Source organism: Filobasidium floriforme (assembly GCF_021052385.1).
Source record: "Filobasidium floriforme strain CBS 6241 chromosome Unknown HD553scaffold_6, whole genome shotgun sequence".
Taxonomy (NCBI): domain Eukaryota; kingdom Fungi; phylum Basidiomycota; class Tremellomycetes; order Filobasidiales; family Filobasidiaceae; genus Filobasidium; species Filobasidium floriforme.
In genome coordinates this window covers 552,985-572,126 of record NW_025763627.1, presented here as the reverse complement: position 1 = coordinate 572,126, position 19,142 = coordinate 552,985, and the positions used below count along the sequence as shown (strand labels likewise).

Genomic DNA, 19,142 nt, shown 5'->3' with positions numbered 1-19,142 from the left:
GCTGTAGGTCATGACCGAGCGGAAGCAAATCTACCAAATCGTCACCACCATCACTGCCTATAGCTATCTTGGCTACGATTAATGGTCGAGCGATCGCACATCGAATGTATTTGAATTGTATAGGGTATATACGATATACATGGTCATGAAGAGAGCAAGTCAGAAGCAGGCAGATGTCTCTTCCCTAGACGCCCTCGCATTCCCCTTTGAGCTTATCCTCCGATCCCCTCGACGCCATCGCCGGCATGTTGTTCTCCCATCGCCTTGGGCACGACCACCTCACCGACGACCGAACCTCCCTCGATGTCAACAATCTTGGCCATCTTGCTGACTCCTCTATCATTGTCCTCCTGATCGGGGACCAACTTTCTCTTCTTCCCGGGCGCAAACTCGCCGAACCCTTCGGCCTCGTACAAGAGGTCGGTACGGATGACGACCTTCCAGCCGTTATCCCCTACCGGGCTTCCCTCGTGCAAGAGCGAACCTCGAGCGTCTCCGTGAGGGAAGACGAGGACGGCACCTTGAACCGGGGCGATAGGACAGGCCAACAAGGTCCCGATCGACGAGGGGGAAGGGAGGAAAAAGGTCGTCGCCCCCGGCACAGTAGGGGCGGCGGCAGAGGCGTTGATGTCCGAGTTAAGGTAGATTAACAAAGTGTACCTGGACCATAACGGGTCGTCTGCTGGCGATGAGCTGTAGGGTGACCGTGTCGTTGTCATCTACAAGGTTGTCAAACGAGTCCGATTGAATCACTAAACTCACTCATGAAGGTATTCCCCAGTCTCGGCATCGACTCCTGCAGCTGGCCAAGCACCGTCAATGTGAGGCTGTTATGATATAATGATTAGCCACCCAATCGCACGCCATGAAAGAGTCTTCGCAACGGCCTACCCTGTAAACCTGCTTGGGTCCATATCGATACACCCTAAACCTCCTGTTGATCCCCCTGACCTTGCCACCGGACCCATCCCCCTTCTCCCCGCTACCCCTGACGGTCTCCTCAACGAATGGCCTTGTCCTCTCAAATAATTGCCCAACAAACTCTTCATCAGCGAGCCAGACGACGTTGTGGGCTAGTACGCTCGTCTTGTCGACAGCCGATCCTCCCGCGGCCTGATCAGGTTCCCATCCAAGCGTGTTGGCCATCTGGATGATAGACTCGCATGTGGTAGGGGGAAGGATGTTCAGCAACATTGAGCATGTCGGGATGGCAGGGTGGGACAAAGAGAATGCGGGTTCGGAGCAAGCAGGGAAAGGGATTGGCGAGGGGGTCATCGAGGCTTGTACCGTGGAAGCGTAGACGTTGGGAGGTCGGCGAAGGTGGCCCGGGGTGGTCTGTACAGCATAGAATGAGGGGAGGCTGCCCCTGCTATCGTCTGTTGACAGGTGAACGGTAAAAGAAATCAGTCATCAAACGAACACAGAAAGGCCCGACAAGCCGGCTCACCCTCGAATCCTTTCTGAATCAGATCCCAGAGGGGCTTCTCCTCCTGTAACGAGCCCGGTTGCCCATCCTTGCCACGAGCCTTCTCGATCTCTTGCCTGACGCTCCACACCTTCATCCGACGGATGACTGAGCCCTCATCTTGCCCATCCTCAAACTCCTCTAGCCTTTCCTTTCCTTTTCCCTTGCCCTTACCGTCCTCTCCACATACGCGAAGTACCATGTCAAGACACCTGAGTACAACGTCTCGTTCCTCAGCTTCTTCAGGAGTAAGGACCCTGCCTGGTCTGCTAGTCGCATCGCAATCCCGGACCCATCGCTGCAGGGAACCTAGCTTGGTAGGCGTCTTGTTGACGTATAGGTCGAACAGGAGAACAAGAGCTTGCCTGTACAGCGATAAGGAGAGTAGGTGCGAGATCTTAGAGTGGATGGAGGAGCCTGCCGTTACATGTGCAAGAGTTCAGAGACCCCGAGCCGTATAGTCCTTTCTTCGTCGTGAAGAAGCTTACCAGCTCCCGACCCAAGCTCCGCCAAAGTCTTCCCAAACTCCCACCCGACCCGTTTCAATTCCTTGTATCTCGGCCCACTCAGCACATCCGGTTCTTCCAAGATAGCAGAGATTGTCTCAACCGTGATGGCCAGATCTTCCTGGGCGACGATTTCGTCCTCGAATTGATCGATCACGAGCGAGGCAACCTTGGTCGCCTTGGTTGGTTGAGCTGCCACTTGCAAGCGGTGGGCTTTCAGCTTGGCGGCTTGTTTCTTGCTCTTGGACATGACGTGAGTTCGATGTATAGCAACCTATTGTACGGTGGAGATGATCGAAAGGAAGGACCAGGGTATACGAATGTGAATCTTGCGCCACAACTTTAGGATGGGATGGGCAAACGGCGAACACCGAAGTTTTAGACAGAACGGACAGCAATCAGTTCAATTATGTTGTTAAAATTCTCCTTCATCAATGGGGATATGGTTTAGTTGGTATAACATTCCATTAGCACTTCTAGCTTATCTTGGAAAGGTCTGGCGTTCGATTCGCCATTTCTCCATAGCTTTTTGCTCCGGTTCGAAGCAATGATTTCTGGATCGTTTAGCCTCGCGCGCGCGCGTGTGATGCAGCTCAGCATGTTGTTTCAGACCGCAAACTTCCTCCACTTTGGTCTTGTTAGAAGCCAGGCAGCATTGCGATGTTGACCGCGATGGACGCTTGACTATATCCGGATGATGCCCTAGGAGGGAGCATGCGAAGCCAGAAACCATGCTGTTGAAAGTGTCTTCCGAGGCAACGAGCTGATGCCCTTCGATTCGTTGTCTCGCAATAAGTAAGCTTCCTCTTCATCGCTCATGCAAGCAACTTCGCCGGCTCAATCGTCAGGAAGATGCCTTTAAAAGACCTGGCGCTGATATCCGCGCCCTCCTCTTTTGTTCGTGGTACAAGACCGATCGGTCGAAGCACAATGAACCCAGTATCCAGAGGGAGCGTCCACTGGTGTCAGGGTATCACAATCAATAATATTGGTGGCTCTCGCGGTCGAGGGGCTTCAGGCAAGCGAGGTGATTTCGGTACATGAACGAGCACGACCCTCGCATGGAGAGTTTTCCGAATGCGTCCTGGTTATCAACGAGACGCTGTTATACCGATTTCCGTTCGAAGACAGCTTTGGTCAAGGCAAGGTGGCTCAAGCAGGCGGATCACGTGACAAATTCTATATGCGCTTACTCGGCGGAATGGGTAATAAATGTTTGCTTACGACGCGCACTGTTGAATGAACTTCTACTGTAGCTCCTCGCCGCTCTCCCACACCTCCATCGATACAAACCGACCTCATCTCGCTGTTTTCTAATCAAAAGATTCGAGATTCGACATCCAATACTCACACATCCGTGATACCAATCAACCTGCTGAGTCACTTCTTTGTCAGCATCATGGCCCGAGAATTCGATCACCGCAACTTCACGGTAAGCCAGCTGTCCCGCTGGCGGAACGAACTGCTCGACATTATCATCGATCACTTCGATAACAAGGTCCCTCAACCCGAGGTTCTTCTGGCTGGCTATCGCCGACACATTGGCGAACCTGAATTCGAACTCGTCACCTCTGGTCACCATGACAAACAAAGATACCGGTTGATGACAAACCTCGTGTACTATGCTCCTCGAGAGGAACACCAGATCACTTCGTGGAGCCATCTCAAGCTGGTACTTCCCGACGCGATCAATAATCGTCGTCAGCAACGAGGCTTGGGACTCATCCTGCCTGATAAATACCAACCATTCGTTAACGTGCCGCTGTTCCAACAGCGGATCATTATCCAGCGATATTGGCGGTTGCGTAAGAAATATACGCACGACGAGTCTCGAGCGTTGGTAGAGATCGAGATGAAAGCCTTACTCGATACCTTGCCGGACTTCGTGTGGGACAACGACGGAAGGGCGGCGGACTTGGCTACCGTTGGAGAGCGGTCTGAAGATCAAAGCGATGACGACGACATTCTAGCAGCCGGGTATGCTGACCTCGGAGACCTGGCGCATGATCTGCTATGGAAGTCAGAGATAGGACGCCTAGAGGCCCGGTACCAGTATGGGTATACAGAGCCTGAAGATCACTGGAACCGCGGCTTCCGGAAGTTACGAAGGCTGGTGAAGAGATCTACCGGTATCGCTTTCAAACTCAAGGAAATCCCGCAGGTGCTCAATAAACTCGCGAAGAGCGGCAGACGTTGTTGCACTCCCGGTTGTCCCGATGCGAAGGACGATAGCGGCTTTCTCGCACTATTTTACCTGCCAGACGCTCAGTCCCTCGCCAAATGGTGGAGACACCCCGACCAGTTCATCGTCCCGGCCGGGTTGAACTGGACCGATGTCGTCGGTATACAGTGTCCCCTGCATTACACTATCGACGACTGGCGAATCCGAACGGGGGTCCAGACCATGGCCTACATGGAGCTGGAGGTGAGCCTGAACGTTGAGACCGCACAGTTAGGCTTCAACCTGACCTTTCTCTTTGGCCCGCATCTCTGCATTCAGCGCGAAGCACAGTACGCGTTTCACGAGACCCTTGCCACCGAGATCGCCCACTTCTTCCCCTGCTGGGCCGGTTGCAATGACTACAAGATCCCCGGTACTGCCGGATACCCCGATCCGCTACGAGTCCACCCTGGCGTCTGTCACGCATGTCATTCTGACAGACAACGGGCGAGGAAGAACCTCGAAATCAAGTCGGAGGGTTGGAAGCGCATTGGCATGGGGAATCAGCAGTGGAGGGCCGAGATGGAAGTCACGTACGACAAGAGTCAACGAAAGCCTTGCCACCAATGCAAACGCGGCACAATTGAGGAATGCGATATCAGGAGTACTAGACGTACGTATTCGGGCTCTTGCCGCACTGATCGCTTGAATTAACCCCGCCTACTCTCTCACCGCCTGAACTATCAGCCTTTGGATTCGTCGATAATAACTCTCGGCTGGTCTGTCATGACTGCTTCCATTCTCTTCGTGGAGCTCAAGCCTCGGGACAATGGTACCCCCCGGTGTCAGCCAATGACATGGAACACCTCGCGAAACTCATCACTACCACCGAGTCCGAATCTCCCTGGAGTAAGATCGTCGAGTTTCTCAAGGAGCGGTGCTGGTTCCAGCATCCGATCTACGGACCTTTGGGATGGGCGATTCAAGATGTCTGGGAGATCTATACGAGCTTTGGAGCCAGACTGAATCCGGCGGGTCCTTTTCCTGGTCCCGATGAAGATAGAAACAACCAGCACGGACATGTCTATCCGCTGATGGTCGATGCGAGCAGCACATGGGGAACGGTCAACGGAGACATCACCTTGAGCGGCATGGAAGGCGAGGAAAAGCAGAAGCGCCCCGGACAGAACGGATCTCCTATGATGACTCTCCAAAACGAAGAAGAGGTCCGATACCATGAGAGGTCCAGCTCAGAGGAAAGTGAAGACGAACCTGCTGAGACGCTCCCGACGCCGGAATGCGAAGCCCTCGGTTGCGGAGATAAGAGGAAAAGGGAAGACGAGGAAGTCGATCGATCCGATAAGAGGTTGAAAAGCGAGCTCGATCACCCGACCCATCAGTCTTATGGTGGAGCCGAGCCAGCGAGGGCGCCTTCTTATGGCACATTGCCTCAACAGCATAGCCTGCCGATCGATCAGCTTCAGCAGTACCATGAAACACATTCGGCGGGGGGGCCTTCGCGTCCCACCGTCACTGCGCAGGTCAACCATTGGCTTGCTCAGAACCGCATCAGGACCGGTAGGGCTGCACCTTCATCCTACGATAACGATGCCGCTGGACCGTCTTCCCGACTAGATCCGAGTTCTACACCCTTTGGGTCTGATGCCGATCAGGTTCCCCTCTAAGACGAGTAGAGCAATATCAAACCCCCAACATATACACGCAAGAACATACACAGATTCTCCACCCCATATGTCATCCCGACCGCCCCATGGATTGCAGCCATTTCAAGCTCGCTTCGCTACAGCTAATGTTTCTTTTCAGTACCCCTATATACACGAAGCGGGGTCGAAATCTCGTGATGTCGACCGTATTATAATTCTCGCCGTTGTCTTTGTCTGGACTACGTGTCCCTAATTTACAAGTTCCGAACCTAATTTATCAGATTTTCATGATTCTACATAAAATATATACACGGATTATCGGGCTTCGTCCTTCATTCCCTTCTTCTCCTGGTCTTTTCCGCCAGACTCGCAAAGGCGAGGACGATCCAATCAATCTCTTCCTGATTCAAACCGTCTTCGTCGTGATCCTCGCCTGCGTTGCCTCCAGCTTCCCACTTTTCGTCCATCATCCTTCTTTCGCCTACACCGATCGGTCCTGCCAACGACGACGCCTGGTCCTGTGTGACGAGCCGCAAGGTGCCCTTGATCACTACGTCGATGATGCGTCTCTCCGTCCACATGGCCAGTACCTTGCCAGTAGTGGCGTCTTGTACTTTGTAGTGCTGAAAAGCTAACTTCTGTTGTACGCCGACGATCCCGTCTTTGTCGGATTGCGTTCGGGTAAAGATTAGCGTTCGACCTCCTGGAGTCACCAATTTGTCCTTCTCCTTGCTCGACGTTCCCGTGACAGAGGGTCCAATTGATGGGATGACGAGTGTGTACTTGTTGTGCGTCAACCATCGAGAATCGTTCGTCATCACCGCTCCCCTCGTTTCCCCCTCCGGATCGCCCTTGATCCCCCTCCCGCCCAGCCGGATTTGAATGTCCCTTCCCCACCTAAACTCGGCCGAGCCGACCACCACGCCCGCTCTCGTCCGTCTACGAAGGATCACATCCGGGTTCCCCCAATTCCACTCGGACACCTGGACGTGGTAGAAGTCCCTACCGTTCGTGGTCTCTCGAATGACGAGGTTGGTAGAGAGGGTACTCTCGTAGTGGAAATCGAGGGAAAGGCGGTAGTCTGCCGCGACGGCGTTTCCGAAGACGGGGATGAGAGGTTGGGCAGCGGGGTCGGAAGGACCAGCCTCAGCATTCTCTCTGTAGTTGTTGAGGAGAGTCGGCGAAGCATGATCCAGATCGTCGTTCAGGGTGAGCGAATCGTAATCTGGCGGAGGAGCGAGCTTGTCGTCGTTTGGGAATGGCGTCATGTGTGCGAGCATAGCTTGGTAGACCTGGGAATGAAGATTGATTCTTGATGGTGAAGAGAAATGATCGACGGTGAGAGCTAACAGCAGCTGAGATTATATACCTTTTGCACTCTCCCACTCCTCCCACTTCCCCACTCGCCAAGAGCAAGAGTCGATCCATCCTTGCACGCCTCGGTCATTGTCAGTTCTCGGCCAATAACGGGCCCGACGCGCTAGAAGCCACGTCATTTCTCTCGTGACCAGATGCGGAATCAAACCCGAGGTGAAACCAGGAAAGGGCTCATCGATACATCATCGCGGACAAGGTGCGTCAGGGCAAAGAGGGCGCGAGCACATCGGTCAAGGGAGCAAGATGAGACAGTGATTGATAGCAAGCAGAACAAACGCCTAGTCGTACGGGAAGGATAATTTGATACAGTGTAGTAATATGCTCTATAAAGCGGAGAAATGCAGTCACCTAGCGGCAAACTTCTATAGTCGATATTTTTTGTGTTTGTGGGTATTTTCTTCGCTGTCTCTCGTCCTCTCGTCAGTTGTCGTCCTGGTCCTCGTCATGGCGTCAAGGTTCTTTTCTTCATCATAGGCGGGGAGGGCTTCGGGTTATTCCCAATTCCTCGAGCTCTATTCTAGTGAGAGTAACGATCACAGGGTCAAGATGATGGCCACCGCGGTCATGAGCAGGCCGAGCGCGGGCATGCCGAGTTTTACGGCGGCGTTCGCAAAGCTATGGAAGGCCATGGGTCAGCGCTGCGACGCGCGTATCACAGTAGAAGGATCGACTCACTCTTGCGGCGTCGCTGTGATGGATACGGTCAGGACGGCGACCAAGCCATCGACGGCAGGCATTCCCGGCACAGACATCTTGTCGGCGTGATTGACACCGTCTGCGAAGGTAGTAAAACCCCTATCAGCCCCTGGTCGAAAAGCCGCCGACAGATCGATCGTTCAAGACTCACCACTGCTATTCGGCAACAGACCACTAACATACTGAACATCAGTGTGGTACGTATAGTTGTTGAACGTCTTGTCGCCCGAGTATGTCGTCTGATTGGTGACGCCCGAGTACCACGTCCCGTTGACCGTCTCGAGCACGGTAGGGATCAAAGAGTCCTGGTTGGTAGCGTTACCCACAAACCAGTCTCGTCCGAGGTTATAGCCGTTGTAGATGATGTCGTGGTTGTAATCGAGCCCCTTCTCTTCCGACACGGCGAGGAAGATCGCGCCACTAGGTGATAGCAATCGTGATTGAGCTTCAACGTCACCAACGGATGATATAGGAAACCCCCTGATGACTCACGTAGTGTTCTGGTACCAGTAACGAGCATGCAAACCACCCTTGAAGGTCTCCATACACGTCCCAATGTAGATATCGCCATAGTTCCACCTCAACACTTGGACCTCGTTCTTGTTTCCCTGCCCGTCCCCCAGATTGGCCTCTTGAGGTGTCCCCAAGGCTTGTCCGAAGCATTCTTCCCCCAAGTTTTGAGCGAGCATGTAATTCAGAAATCCTCCGTTGTCTGCCGAGTCGACCAGAACCCTGGGGTCCGAGTTGGTCGAGATGATCGCGTTCAGGGGTTCACCGAGACCCTCAGGCCAGGTATTTTGGGCGATCTAGACGGGTGGAAATGACGAATGTGATCAGCTCCATGTGAGTCGGAAACAGCTCCGGATACACTCACGGTCAACAGCTTGCCCCCGTTGTCAGCGGGGTCGGCGTACCCGAGCCCATCGCGCCCAAACAGCATCGCGGGCGAAGCCATAGCCAAGGGCAGGAGCAACAAGAACAGAGCGACGAGCATCAAGGTGCTACCCAGAGGAAGCCCCTTGGACTTGGTTGACGGCGACTTCTTCTCGGCGGGCTTCTGCTCGGGCTGGAGAAGAACACCCTTGAAGAACCTCTGAGGTGACGTCCGACCTGCCTGGGTGATCTCGTCCACCTGTTCGGACGTGAGCTCGGGCGCTTGAAGAGCAGCCAAATGTTCTTTCAGTCTATCGGCTTTAGTCGACGTGCTGCAATATATTCGGTCATATTCACATAAGCGTCGCCGACTTTCAAAACATCAGCCGTCATGGTACTCACGTAACGATGACCCCTCGCGACACCTGCTTGGCCCATTTCAACAAGACCTGACCTTCGTTCAACCCTGTCTGCCCAGCGATCTTTTGCAAGACGGGATCCAGAGGACCTCCTTTCCCTTTGGTGATCGGTGACAAAGGTCCGTAGCACTCGATCGTGATCCCACGCTCATGACAGAGCCTAACGAGGGATTCGAGGTAGGGGTAACAGTAAGGGTGGAACTCGATCTGGTTCGCAGCGGGGGTGACCTGCATTGCGAAGACGGGTGGTAAGTATCCCCAGCCGTGTAAAGGAGTAATCCACCTGATAATTTGACTCACCTTGGCGGTTTCGAGCATCTCCGTCATCTCATCTATCATGTAATTTGACACTCCGATCGACCTCGTCTTGCCCTCCTTCAGGACGTCCTCCATCAAGCTCCATGCTTTTCCATAACCGATCTCTTTGACGGACTGCAAACGTTGCAAAGGCGAAATGGGCGCCATGCGAATCAGCGTTTGGAAGTTATTGTGAGGACATATAGAAGAGAAGAAGACTCACCTTTGGCGTATGGATCAACCACAAGTCGACGTAGTTCGTGCGAAGCCTGGTAAGGAACCCATGTCAGTGCCTTTCCCGCGACTACTCTGCTCATCGATCCAAAAGTCCTCATGGTCGATGATGCCAATCCGAGAAGAGCACGTCAGACCCACAATCTCAGCTCGGCCTCGAGTCCCGCCCGAGGATCTGACCCAGAGACTATCAAGCGATACCCCACACATGGCAACAATTTAGCCGGCGATCTTCATGCACTAAGGGCAAAGCTCATGGTCTATCGCGACTCACGTTTGGTTGTCAGAACCAGCTCCTCCCGTTTCAGCCCAGTCGAAGTCCAAGCTTGGCCGACGGATTCCGAGTTTTCGTACATCTGCCGTGATGAAAGTGGTCCGGGAGATTATAGTATTTAATCGAAAGAGCGAGACAGATATCGGGATTTCACAGATCGTCAGCGAATGTGTCACCGCGAGATGATGGCCATAACTCAGAAGATTAGGATGGAGGACGTACCTGTGCACAATCTATATGCCTATATCCCGCTTCGTTGATTGCCATTTCGACCAATTCCGAAGATGGTTTGCCATAATTGGCCGTCCCTATACATCGAGCGAGAGGTGGGTGAAACCAGTCAGCTTGCGACGATCTGGAGAAGGGGCAATTGCCAAGAGCGGAGATGAAGAAAATGATGGCGCATGTCCAACTCACCAAGTCCGTAGGCGATCGCAGGGATCGATCGACCGTCATTCAGCGTGATAAAGGGAAGTGATGAGGACGAGGAGCTCGACATGATGATACCGGTTCAGCGATGCGATGATCTATCTAGTGGCTAGTGGCTAGTGGCCTGGTGGCAGCTAGTTTGATGTTATGAGACGTTAAAGTCGAGGTAGTGTGGTCCTCGAATGCAAGTTCGATCGCGTGCTGCTGATAAGGAACAAGAAGATTGAACCGTCGATCGTACGAGAGAGGCGAAAACCCGAAAGAATTGCGAGTGCGATGATCTCGAGCAGTTGGTATCGGCTGGCGATCTCGAGCAGTTGGCTAGATGCAGGTATGGGGTATATGTTTCCCTCGGATGAATGGAGTGGGACGACGACTTTTCAACCTGGGTGGGGTTGATGATATGGCGACGAGCTTTGCTTGCCTGCTTTGCTTCATCATCATCGTCAAATTCTTTGACTTGGGTACTTGGGTGGATGTGTGTGTTGTCGATCGCCGGGTGCCGAGAAGCGGGCACGGCATGAGGCGGGGGGGGGGGGGAGGGGGGAGAGGGACAGAACCTTTCTCGTGCATCTGATCCCGTTCTGCGTCGAGACAAGGAAAAAGTACGCCATCGACGAACGACCTCCTCGCGCTCCTCGTCACTCACTACTGCAGTCGCCGTTCCGGCGGGATAGTCCACGTATACTATTTCGCTCCAACGACCCCCTCTCTCGTAGTAGTACGTCTGTCTCCAAAAGATCGACTCGCTCAATACCAACCAAGCAAAAACTCCCGCCGTTGCTCCTCCTCCCTGCCGGTTCCCATTCCCGGAAACCTGTCCCTTCCCGCACTAACGACCAGCTCCAGCGACCAGCCGCGACTGACCGACCGCCCCCGCTTCGCACAGATACAACAAAAGAAAGAAAGGTGCAAGAAGTTCTGAAACGCCTGCACACATGCGCACACAAAAGATTACATGTTCAGTCAGGTCAAAGATCAAAGACCCGTCCACGCAATATTTCTGCAAAGGATAGTAATGACGTAGATACGTAGATGACAATGCTATGCTATTTTACAACGAGGGGCTACAATAGATCAAGCGGCACACATCTAAATACAGACAAAAACGTGGGAAAACGGGGAGTTGACCGGCTCGGCATCGATGATCAAGTGTCGCCATGACGCTACGCCTCTTTCGGACACCCAACGTCGACCAACATTCCCTTCTGATTCCCTACTCTCACCTTTCGTCCTTTCTTCCCCAGGCCCTGCTCGGTGACTGCATCTTCGGTCTCAGGTTGAGTCTGATTCAAGTTGGATTCGGAATCGACGCCCAGCCCGGTCAGATCACCCAGGACCAGCGCCGTCATCCGATGACCGTAGACGCAACCCGAATCGAGTCCTTTACTAAATTGCTTGATGTCCAGTCCTCGACCGGCTGCAAAGGTGACAAGTAAGAGTGAAGACCGAGTGTCAGCCAAGATCATTCGGATGGAACGAGAGCGACCGCTTGTGTACTGACCGGCATGCCCGTAGATGACGGTCAACGGGGAACAATTCAACCGAGGCAGACTCTCCAATACCACGTGTTTCTTCCTTTTCTCTAACCCCACCTCTAGACCCCTGCTCTCCATATCCTCGACCATTTCCACGCCAGCATGTTCCACCCCGACCGTCTCATCCTCGTCCTCTGCGACCTCGCCCAAAGCCCACCTCCCGGGCCCTGCACACCTCGCTTGTTCCTGCTGCCAGATGTCCGACCACGGGGTTCCCTTGTTGCTCTTCTTGGTCACCCGACCGTCCTTGAGCACAGACCGAATGTTCATCAAGGTGTAGGGTCGGCGGTTCTGTTTGATCTTGGTAAACACGTCGAGCTCGGCTTGGTGCCTCGACATCGGCGCCGCCTTGGGGTCGGTCTCGGTGACCTCGTCAAAAAGGTTCGAGTATGGTTGGTCGGCCGCATCAGCCAATTTCGTCGGGTCCCTCCCCAGTAACCCCGCGTGCACAACGACGGAGTGAATAGAAGGGATATGGAGGGCGAGGGGGAGGGAGACGAGGTAGTCGTATTCCTTCTTGTTCATGTCCCTGGCGATCTTCCAATGTTCCGACCGCCATTCCCAGGATTTGGGGAACGGGAGGTTCGAGGTGGATAGCGCCGAGTGGAGTCGTTTAGGGTCGGCACCGTATTGCCAGTCCATGGACTTGACAAATTGTCGCCATGTCGCCGAATCCGGATCGTCGTCGTCCTGGATATCGTCGCTCGACACTTCTTCCCCTCGTTCAGCCCTCCTTCTCTCCGCCTCCTTGGTTCCCGCCCAGACCATCCAATTCCTCCATTCGACGACCTTTTCATCGTGGTTGCCCCTCACACCCCGTACTCTGTTCTTGCGCATGAACTTTAAGACTTTGAGCGGATCGGGCCCTTTGGCCACGAGGTCGCCGACGTGGATGAGGAAGTCTTTCGAGGCGTCGTACTGGATCTTGGTCAACAGTTTTCTACAGACAAGAACGATGACAATATGATCGCGTTCGTCAGCTTGAGCAGTGTGTCATCCCGATAGGAAGACGGCACTCACTGTAAACTGTCATACATTCCATGCACGTCTCCGACGAAAATGACCCTCTTTCCCGGTACACTCGTATCCACGTGCCCATCTCCCAACGTCCTCAGGAACGTATACCTCGCCCAATCCCTTCCTCCGACCGAGTTCTCATCCTCTTTCCCTTTACTATCACCGTCACCCTCCTCGCTCAGGTCTAGGTCGAGACCGGGTTCGTCAACAATAGGATCTGAATCCCCCCATACGTATTCTTCTACGCTCATCCCCTCATCGTTCAGTTCGTCTCCCAAGGTCCCTTGCGTGATTCCTTGCACAGCTCCGTCTCCTTCGCTTTGCCCTACCTCGGATCCGACCTCGACCTGCATCCCACTATCCCCCTTTACCCGATCGCTGCCCACATCCTCGAACACCTTTCCATGTAACCTCGTGAACCTCCCCCAGGCGGTCTCTGCCCTTCTTATCGACCCGTCCACGGCGGGGGAAGTCGATGCGATATAAGCGATCCCGAGAACGAAGCCGATGATGATAGAGAGGCTCGTTACCCGACGTAGAGAGTGGAGGAGGTTCAGGTGGGTGGACAAATAGGATGGGGAGGTAGAGGATGACTCGAGGGTGGTGGTAGGCAGGGGTAGGAGTTCGTCAAGTACAGAGTGTTTTTCCGAGGATGACACGGTGGGTCTGGACGTAGATATGGGTTCATCGGTAGGATCCTCCTCTTCAAGGTGGTCACCCGATGTCGAGTATGGAGCATCGTAAGGCCGATCTCGTTCGGAAGGCTGAAACGTCGGCATGATTGGGTTGGTAGTGTTATTATCTGCTGAGGCCGAGTGAACCGTGTTTGACTTGTCGTAGCTTTATGTCTTCATGGGATGGGTGTGTTCTTATACAGTTCCTGCTGTCCGATTCTGGTGTGTTATCAATGGTATCCGATGCTAGTCGTTGGCTGTCTAAACGGTTGCTGTCCCATCCCACAAACGTGCATCAACCCCCTCTCCCCCCCCCTAACCTTGTATGACCGCAACTGCAACTTAGCAGTCATCGGCCGGCACATGATGAGCGGATACAAATTCACAGAGCAGCAGCAGCGGCCGCGACTGCGAAACGCGAGACAAACGCAAGCAGCAAGCAGCTCATGCAGGATCATGCAACCCCTACCCTTTGCCCTTCGCAGGTGATTGCTATATTGCTATAGAATGATGCATGAAATATATCAATCGAATTCAGCCGCCCACCGATCCCGCGTCACTCTTCCACGCGGAGATCGGAAAACATTATATATATATGCTCGTAGCACGTCTGGAGCGTTTCAAAACGCGGATCTTCACGATCCTTTGGTGAGGTCGATCCTTCGCTTCTTTTGCTTCGAGTCACCCTCTACCAGCTCGACCTCGTCTTCAGCCGATCGTTTGCCTCCCAATCCGTCCTTTGCACCTCCGTTCTTCCCCTCTGCCTTGCTCTTGAATTCGCTTGCCGACACCTCTTCGATTCCGGAAGAAGCTACCGAGCTGGGTGGTCGACTGACAGGTACGTTCCCGGTTGGTAGGCCGTAAATCTCACGCGGCCCGTTACTTGCGCTCCTGTTCTCCGGCAGCTTGAGAGGTTCGGCTTTGGTGATGAACGGTGAAGGTGTCGCGGATACCGACCCCGGAGCAGAGGGGAATCCGGTACTGCTAACCGAAGTCTCCCTCTCCATCCTCGAGCTCGAAGTATACGGAGTGGGCAGCGAGTTGGAGGGAGCAGGCGATGGGGGGTGCGAGAACGTTCCTCCCGACAGTGCCGGTGTGGAGTGTGATTGCGCAATGGCTTGTAGTTGACGATGATGTTGTTGAGTGGCGTGCAACGGTCCAAGTTCGGCCGTGTCGAAGACCTGTGATGACAAGGCAAGAAACAGAAGAGCGTGAGTGGGGAATGCGAACTGATCTTTGCACCGATGTACTCACCACAATGGAGCAGTAACCGTCAGATGATGTCAGCAACAAAGAGTCTCCTGTGGGCGACCTAGATATCACGCGACTGTTAGCACCGCTGTGCCACTTGTCAATGCAGACCCAGGCCTCTTGGTTTAGACTCACCAAGCTACATCTGTAAACGCCGAATAGTGTAACCCTTTGAAGATGGCGATCGGACCCGATTGTTGCGTATCATACAACAAGACCGAGTCCTGTGCCGCCACGGCGAACATGAGCCTGTAGGGCAGGGCGAAGATCCCGGCCTGTTGCGGCTGAGATGATCCGGCAACAGGACCGATCTTTTCCTTGACGGTAGCTCCGGCCGCAGAAGGAGGTGGCGGCGGCGGCATATTCAGACTGACCTGAACTGGATCCGGGTTCTTCTTGTCGAGAATGATCTTTTTCGGTTCCGCGGGTGGACCCGTGATGTTTCGTAACTCGTAAAAGATGGGTGAGAAACGGACAGCGACCGTAGTACTCTGATGGCCCGGAAGGTGGGCGATGGGTGGTCGATTGAGATTGGACCGGGCGTAAATGTACACGGTCGACTTGGACGCATCGTTCGGTTTCGAAGTATCGCTCGATTTGGGTCCGGGCACCTTGTCCCTATCACCACCGTCCGGAATGAAGGGAGTCGGGAAGATAGACTCTTCGATCTGTCCCGCTGGGGTCAGCAAGAGACTGCCATCCGGAGCGAATGTCAACCGTCTGAAAAAGTTGGTGGCCAACTCGTCCCGGTACAACTTTTGGTTCATCGATTGCGTCGTCAATGGCATGCTTGTGCTCGGTCGGATCGCTGGCAACGGGGCAGGCGAAGGTGACCGTCCCGCTCGAAGCCCCGTCGTGGCAGTGAGCAAGGGCGAGTTGGCGGCGGCCGAAGAGAACGACGATCGTCTCGACCCAGGGATGTTCGTCGGCGGATTCATGTTGGACAATGGCGTCGAGGGGACCGGAGTGCTCGATGACGCAGCCTGTATGGGGAACGAACTCTCGGGCAGTTCCGACGCAAGCGTAACGACCGAACCCGCCTCGGACGCTGTCGACGCTCTTCTTCCCATAGACGGTCGAAGCGCGCTGAACGAAGGCGGTCTCGAGCTTCGAATCTCCATGTTCATATGAGATCCCGCCCTACCCGCGCGGTCCCGGACAAAGGGGCTGATGGTCAAGGTGTTGTTGCGATGACTGACCGAGTGTACCTGGACGGATCTGTCGGGTCGCCAGCATGTCTCTTGTCAGCTTCATGACCAATCGTGCCGCCGGGCCATCATGCCAATCTCACCTATCGCTGCTCTGCGTGGCAAGATACTCGTTGAGGGGATCCCATGCGACGCCTTGCACAAAGTGTGAATGATCTTGAATCTGATGCACGCACGAGCCTGCCAATGCATTGGAACACATAAGTTCTGGGCGCTCACTCAAGATCCATATAATGCAGTTGGGACTTGCCATCGACGACGGAGAAGACTTGCGCAAGGTTATCGGTGCTCCCGGTGATGATATATTTCCCATCAGGACTCCAAGCCAGATCGTAGATAGCCTGCTTTGTAGCACTACGTCATACAGTCCGTCCGAGACCATCGATCAGTCATCGCGCTCGTCCGTCGTCATTGTCCCAATTCAAGCCGACTCACACAATCATCCTCTTTTCCTTCCAAAACTCCTTTTCGTGTGCTTTTTCTTCCTCCTCGTCTTCCCCGAACGTGGCGATATCAGCCCGACTTTCGACCTGGTGCCAGATGATGATCGTCCCGTCTACAAATGAAACAAGTCTTACTGTCAGACCGTCGTCCTGCTCCTTTCAAGAAGAAAAAACCGAAATTTAAGCAACATGCGACTGACCATCACCGGCTGAAGCCAAATACTGTCCTGTCGGGCTCCACCTGACGACGTTGACAGCGCCCGTATGTCTCTTGAGCGAGGCCGCATAGACCGCACGGGGAGGATGAGGAGCGATCTCTAAGCCCGTGGCGGCATTGATGTTTGGACCGTGAGTCACGTTTGGGTGGACGGTCCAGATCTGTCATCGGACGATATGCGCAGACGAGGTAGGTATCAGTAGTCGTACCACTCGGCTCGCACACCGAGTCTCAAGGAGACAGGACGCCTGGACCCACCCTAACGCAACTATCAGCCCCAGCGGTCGCCAACCTGTAGACTCTCGTAGCAGAAGCATTGAACCCTCCTGCCGAGGCCGTCACGTTCGCAGGGTTCTGAGTAGGAGTAGGCGTGACATCCCTTGCGGACCCGGAGACGGAGATGGACCCAGCTCGGACTCTTGTACGACCCCTTCCTGGAGTAGGCGTGGCCTGATCTCCAGCGTTGTTGTTGCTTGTGGAGGATGAAGACGCTACGGGAGTTGACGCTGAAGTCGTTCCGGGCGCGAGGTTCTCCACATCTCCATCCACATCTTGCTGTTTTTGTTTACGAGAAGGAGTGCTCGGCAACCCCGGGATCGAGGTCGAGGCCGAGGTCGAAGTGGAAGGAGGTTCAAGCCCGGAGGATCCCGACCCGGAGCTGGAACTGGGAAAGGGAAGGACTTTGCGAAGCTGAGCTGCGCTCCAGGGTTGATAGTCGGCTGCAAAGATGGGGGAGGTGCCGTGCCAGCTATAGAATTCAATAAGAATATTCAAATGATTTTCATGCGATCGTAGACGCAGCAAGATGATATGAGATGAGTTGGCAATGGAACGTCGTGAGGGAGAAGGTTAGCTGTCAAAGGAGATTTAACGGGAGAAGTCCGTTGACATGCCTGATTTCCAAGGTTTTGGACCGCATATCGGGATCGAGTTTACGACCTCGGAAGTGTCGTCAACTGTATTACGGACCGGTCGTTAGATCTTCAAGTCACAAGCTTTCGAGCAATGTAACAATCTGAACGTACCAGTTTGCAAGATGCTCAGGGATGTCTTCGGCTAAATCCTAAACCCTCGGCTAGTCCGCGAAGTTGGCTAAGTGAATGACCGCAGCCACAGTGGTCCGTCCAGAAGTTGGAAACGCTCTTGACGGCTCGCTTCCTATGTACGTCAGCGAGTAACCAGAGGAAGTTGACGGGATTCGGTCGAACGAGGATGCGAAAGAAACGACTTGGTCGAGGTTTCCTGCTCCCCTAGCGCTCGGAGGTTGAAAGGTCGAGGTGAATAGCTCGGCGTCAGCGCGTCAGAGAAATCGAATAGACGCTAGTTGCTAGTTGTATAGGGTGCGGAGGCAGGCTTCGTGAGTATGAGGTTGACAAGTAGCAAATAGCAAGTGCTGATGATCTGCTACCTTTGTGTGTTAGAAGGACGACGACGGTGACGATCCCAGCGAGACTCTCTCCAGGCCTCCAGCTCGCACTCCGCTACTCCCTTTGAGGTCGAGGTACACACACACACACGAGCGGGGGTTGAGATTATACTTCCGCGCTCGTCCTCCCCCCTTCGCGTGCCTCCCTTCGGCTCGGCCTTTACGTACTTCCTCTTCAAAGCAAGCCATGCGCTGCAGAGCTTTCCTGTGGCGAAATGTCATATAGAACCAGGTGCCCTCGAGATCCACGGGGATAGATGCGAAAAGTTGACAAGTGGAAAAGCTCAAGCCGACGATCTACAAGAGACCTGCATGAAGCGGCACCGCATGGGTATCTGCTCAGACGAACCTTTGCGCCGCAGTCGGTATAGCCAATTGCATGCCCAACACGAACGGGCGATCTACCGAATCTCTGTCATCCCGTTGTGACTTTAAAAGCATGTAATGGTGATTGCGTAGTCATTCTGGAGCGCCTGTAAATGCTTCGAGTTCTTGTTGAGCGAAATGGGGGAGTTCTCTGCTGTGTCAGCATCACCAGGTCGAGTCAGGGGACCGAGCCGTGATTAGAAAGGCTAAGTCAAGGGTAGGCATGACTTGTCCTGCAGAGATTCAACTGACCAAAGACACGGGGTTGGTTGTGAAGTACGCGATTGATATGACGTATTCTCGTGGAAAAACACAAAGTGCGCAAGAGGCAAATCTAGATGATTAGACGAGTAATCTCCATGCTTGCAGCTATGGCCGGGTGCCTTTAAGGTCAATGGATTTTCGAGTGCAATAGGCTGATCCGTAGCGGTAAAATCGGTCGCCTTCCGGCGCCTCGTTTGTCCCGCTACTGTTCGAAGCGCCAAGCATATCTCTGGCAGGCAGTCTCCTCCGACCGGTACTGGATACCTGGGCTACGCTTGATGGACCTGCCAGAACCTCATCGTTGCTGAGATCTCAATGCTACCCTACCACCTCCCACACCTAC

The 19,142-nt window shown here is 54.0% G+C and overlaps 7 protein-coding genes and 1 non-coding gene across 8 annotated transcripts; 2 read left to right on the top strand and 6 right to left on the bottom strand.

The window, feature by feature from the left end:
- Positions 1 to 89: 89 nt before the first annotated feature.
- Positions 90 to 2,250, bottom strand: HD553DRAFT_293972 (uncharacterized protein). Its single transcript, XM_046178446.1, has 5 exons — positions 1,954 to 2,250; positions 1,448 to 1,882; positions 892 to 1,376; positions 763 to 827; positions 90 to 693 (listed from the first exon to the last, which is right to left on the bottom strand). The coding sequence occupies exons 1-5, from the start codon at positions 2,219 to 2,221 to the stop codon at positions 213 to 215; spliced, it is 1,734 nt and encodes a 577-aa protein (XP_046038124.1). The 5' UTR covers positions 2,222 to 2,250; the 3' UTR covers positions 90 to 212.
- Positions 2,251 to 2,407: 157 nt separating this feature from the next.
- On the top strand, positions 2,408 to 2,493 carry HD553DRAFT_t30. Its single transcript has one exon. It is a non-coding gene; the product is annotated as a tRNA-Ala (tRNA).
- An 877-nt stretch (positions 2,494 to 3,370) lies between these two features.
- On the top strand, positions 3,371 to 5,817 carry HD553DRAFT_348856 (uncharacterized protein; the record flags this gene model as incomplete). The annotated part of the gene is made up of 3 exons (XM_046183416.1): positions 3,371 to 4,396; positions 4,472 to 4,805; positions 4,880 to 5,817. 3 exons carry the CDS (start codon positions 3,371 to 3,373, stop codon positions 5,815 to 5,817), a joined length of 2,298 nt encoding a protein of 765 aa, XP_046038123.1.
- Positions 5,818 to 6,059: 242 nt separating this feature from the next.
- On the bottom strand, positions 6,060 to 7,163 carry HD553DRAFT_307993 (uncharacterized protein). The gene has a single exon (XM_046179493.1). The coding sequence runs from the start codon at positions 7,074 to 7,076 to the stop codon at positions 6,129 to 6,131; it is 948 nt and encodes a 315-aa protein (XP_046038122.1). The 5' UTR covers positions 7,077 to 7,163; the 3' UTR covers positions 6,060 to 6,128.
- A 543-nt stretch (positions 7,164 to 7,706) lies between these two features.
- Positions 7,707 to 8,863, bottom strand: HD553DRAFT_328254 (uncharacterized protein; the record flags this gene model as incomplete). The annotated part of the gene is made up of 5 exons (XM_046181860.1): positions 7,707 to 7,788; positions 7,849 to 7,948; positions 8,021 to 8,289; positions 8,362 to 8,675; positions 8,744 to 8,863. 5 exons carry the CDS (start codon positions 8,861 to 8,863, stop codon positions 7,707 to 7,709), a joined length of 885 nt encoding a protein of 294 aa, XP_046038121.1.
- An 81-nt stretch (positions 8,864 to 8,944) lies between these two features.
- On the bottom strand, positions 8,945 to 10,444 carry HD553DRAFT_263959 (NADP-dependent oxidoreductase domain-containing protein; the record flags this gene model as incomplete). Its single annotated transcript, XM_046177442.1, has 8 exons — positions 8,945 to 9,074; positions 9,145 to 9,389; positions 9,462 to 9,583; positions 9,678 to 9,727; positions 9,834 to 9,879; positions 9,967 to 10,048; positions 10,189 to 10,274; positions 10,384 to 10,444. Coding segments are annotated over 8 exons (822 nt in total), but the record flags the coding sequence as incomplete, so codon positions are not given.
- Positions 10,445 to 11,392: 948 nt separating this feature from the next.
- On the bottom strand, positions 11,393 to 13,902 carry HD553DRAFT_348853 (uncharacterized protein). Its single transcript, XM_046183415.1, has 3 exons — positions 12,954 to 13,902; positions 11,900 to 12,873; positions 11,393 to 11,815 (listed from the first exon to the last, which is right to left on the bottom strand). The coding sequence occupies exons 1-3, from the start codon at positions 13,727 to 13,729 to the stop codon at positions 11,562 to 11,564; spliced, it is 2,004 nt and encodes a 667-aa protein (XP_046038119.1). The 5' UTR covers positions 13,730 to 13,902; the 3' UTR covers positions 11,393 to 11,561.
- A 199-nt stretch (positions 13,903 to 14,101) lies between these two features.
- Positions 14,102 to 17,897, bottom strand: HD553DRAFT_196047 (chromatin assembly complex protein). The gene is made up of 10 exons (XM_046177062.1): positions 17,769 to 17,897; positions 17,637 to 17,699; positions 17,002 to 17,491; positions 16,727 to 16,904; positions 16,519 to 16,639; positions 16,334 to 16,437; positions 16,167 to 16,263; positions 15,011 to 16,093; positions 14,879 to 14,936; positions 14,102 to 14,805 (listed from the first exon to the last, which is right to left on the bottom strand). Exons 2-10 carry the CDS (start codon positions 17,660 to 17,662, stop codon positions 14,260 to 14,262), a joined length of 2,703 nt encoding a protein of 900 aa, XP_046038118.1. The 5' UTR covers positions 17,663 to 17,699; positions 17,769 to 17,897; the 3' UTR covers positions 14,102 to 14,259.
- Positions 17,898 to 19,142: the final 1,245 nt, after the last annotated feature.

Bases quoted from the DNA above. Each gene is read 5' to 3' on its own strand.
- HD553DRAFT_293972 (XM_046178446.1), bottom strand. From the start codon at position 2,221: ATGTCCAAGAGCAAGAAACAAGCCGCCAAGCTGAAAGCCCACCGCTTG. The intron at 1,883-1,953 runs GTAAGCTTCTTC...ATGTAACGGCAG, and splicing joins GGAGCTTGGGTCGGGAGCTG to GCTCCTCCATCCACTCTAAG. The intron at 828-891 runs GTAGGCCGTTGC...ATATCATAACAG, and splicing joins GACCCAAGCAGGTTTACAGG to CCTCACATTGACGGTGCTTG.
- HD553DRAFT_307993 (XM_046179493.1), bottom strand. From the start codon at position 7,076: ATGCTCGCACACATGACGCCATTCCCAAACGACGACAAGCTCGCTCCT.
- HD553DRAFT_348853 (XM_046183415.1), bottom strand. From the start codon at position 13,729: ATGCCGACGTTTCAGCCTTCCGAACGAGATCGGCCTTACGATGCTCCA. The intron at 12,874-12,953 runs GTGAGTGCCGTC...TCTTGTCTGTAG, and splicing joins GGAATGTATGACAGTTTACA to AAAACTGTTGACCAAGATCC. The intron at 11,816-11,899 runs GTCAGTACACAA...TCACCTTTGCAG, and splicing joins CGTCATCTACGGGCATGCCG to CCGGTCGAGGACTGGACATC.
- HD553DRAFT_196047 (XM_046177062.1), bottom strand. From the start codon at position 17,662: ATGCGGTCCAAAACCTTGGAAATCAG. The intron at 16,094-16,166 runs GTGAGATTGGCA...GCGACCCGACAG, and splicing joins GCCACGCAGAGCAGCGATAG to ATCCGTCCAGGTACACTCGG. The intron at 14,806-14,878 runs GTGAGTACATCG...TTGTCATCACAG, and splicing joins ACGGTTACTGCTCCATTGTG to GTCTTCGACACGGCCGAACT.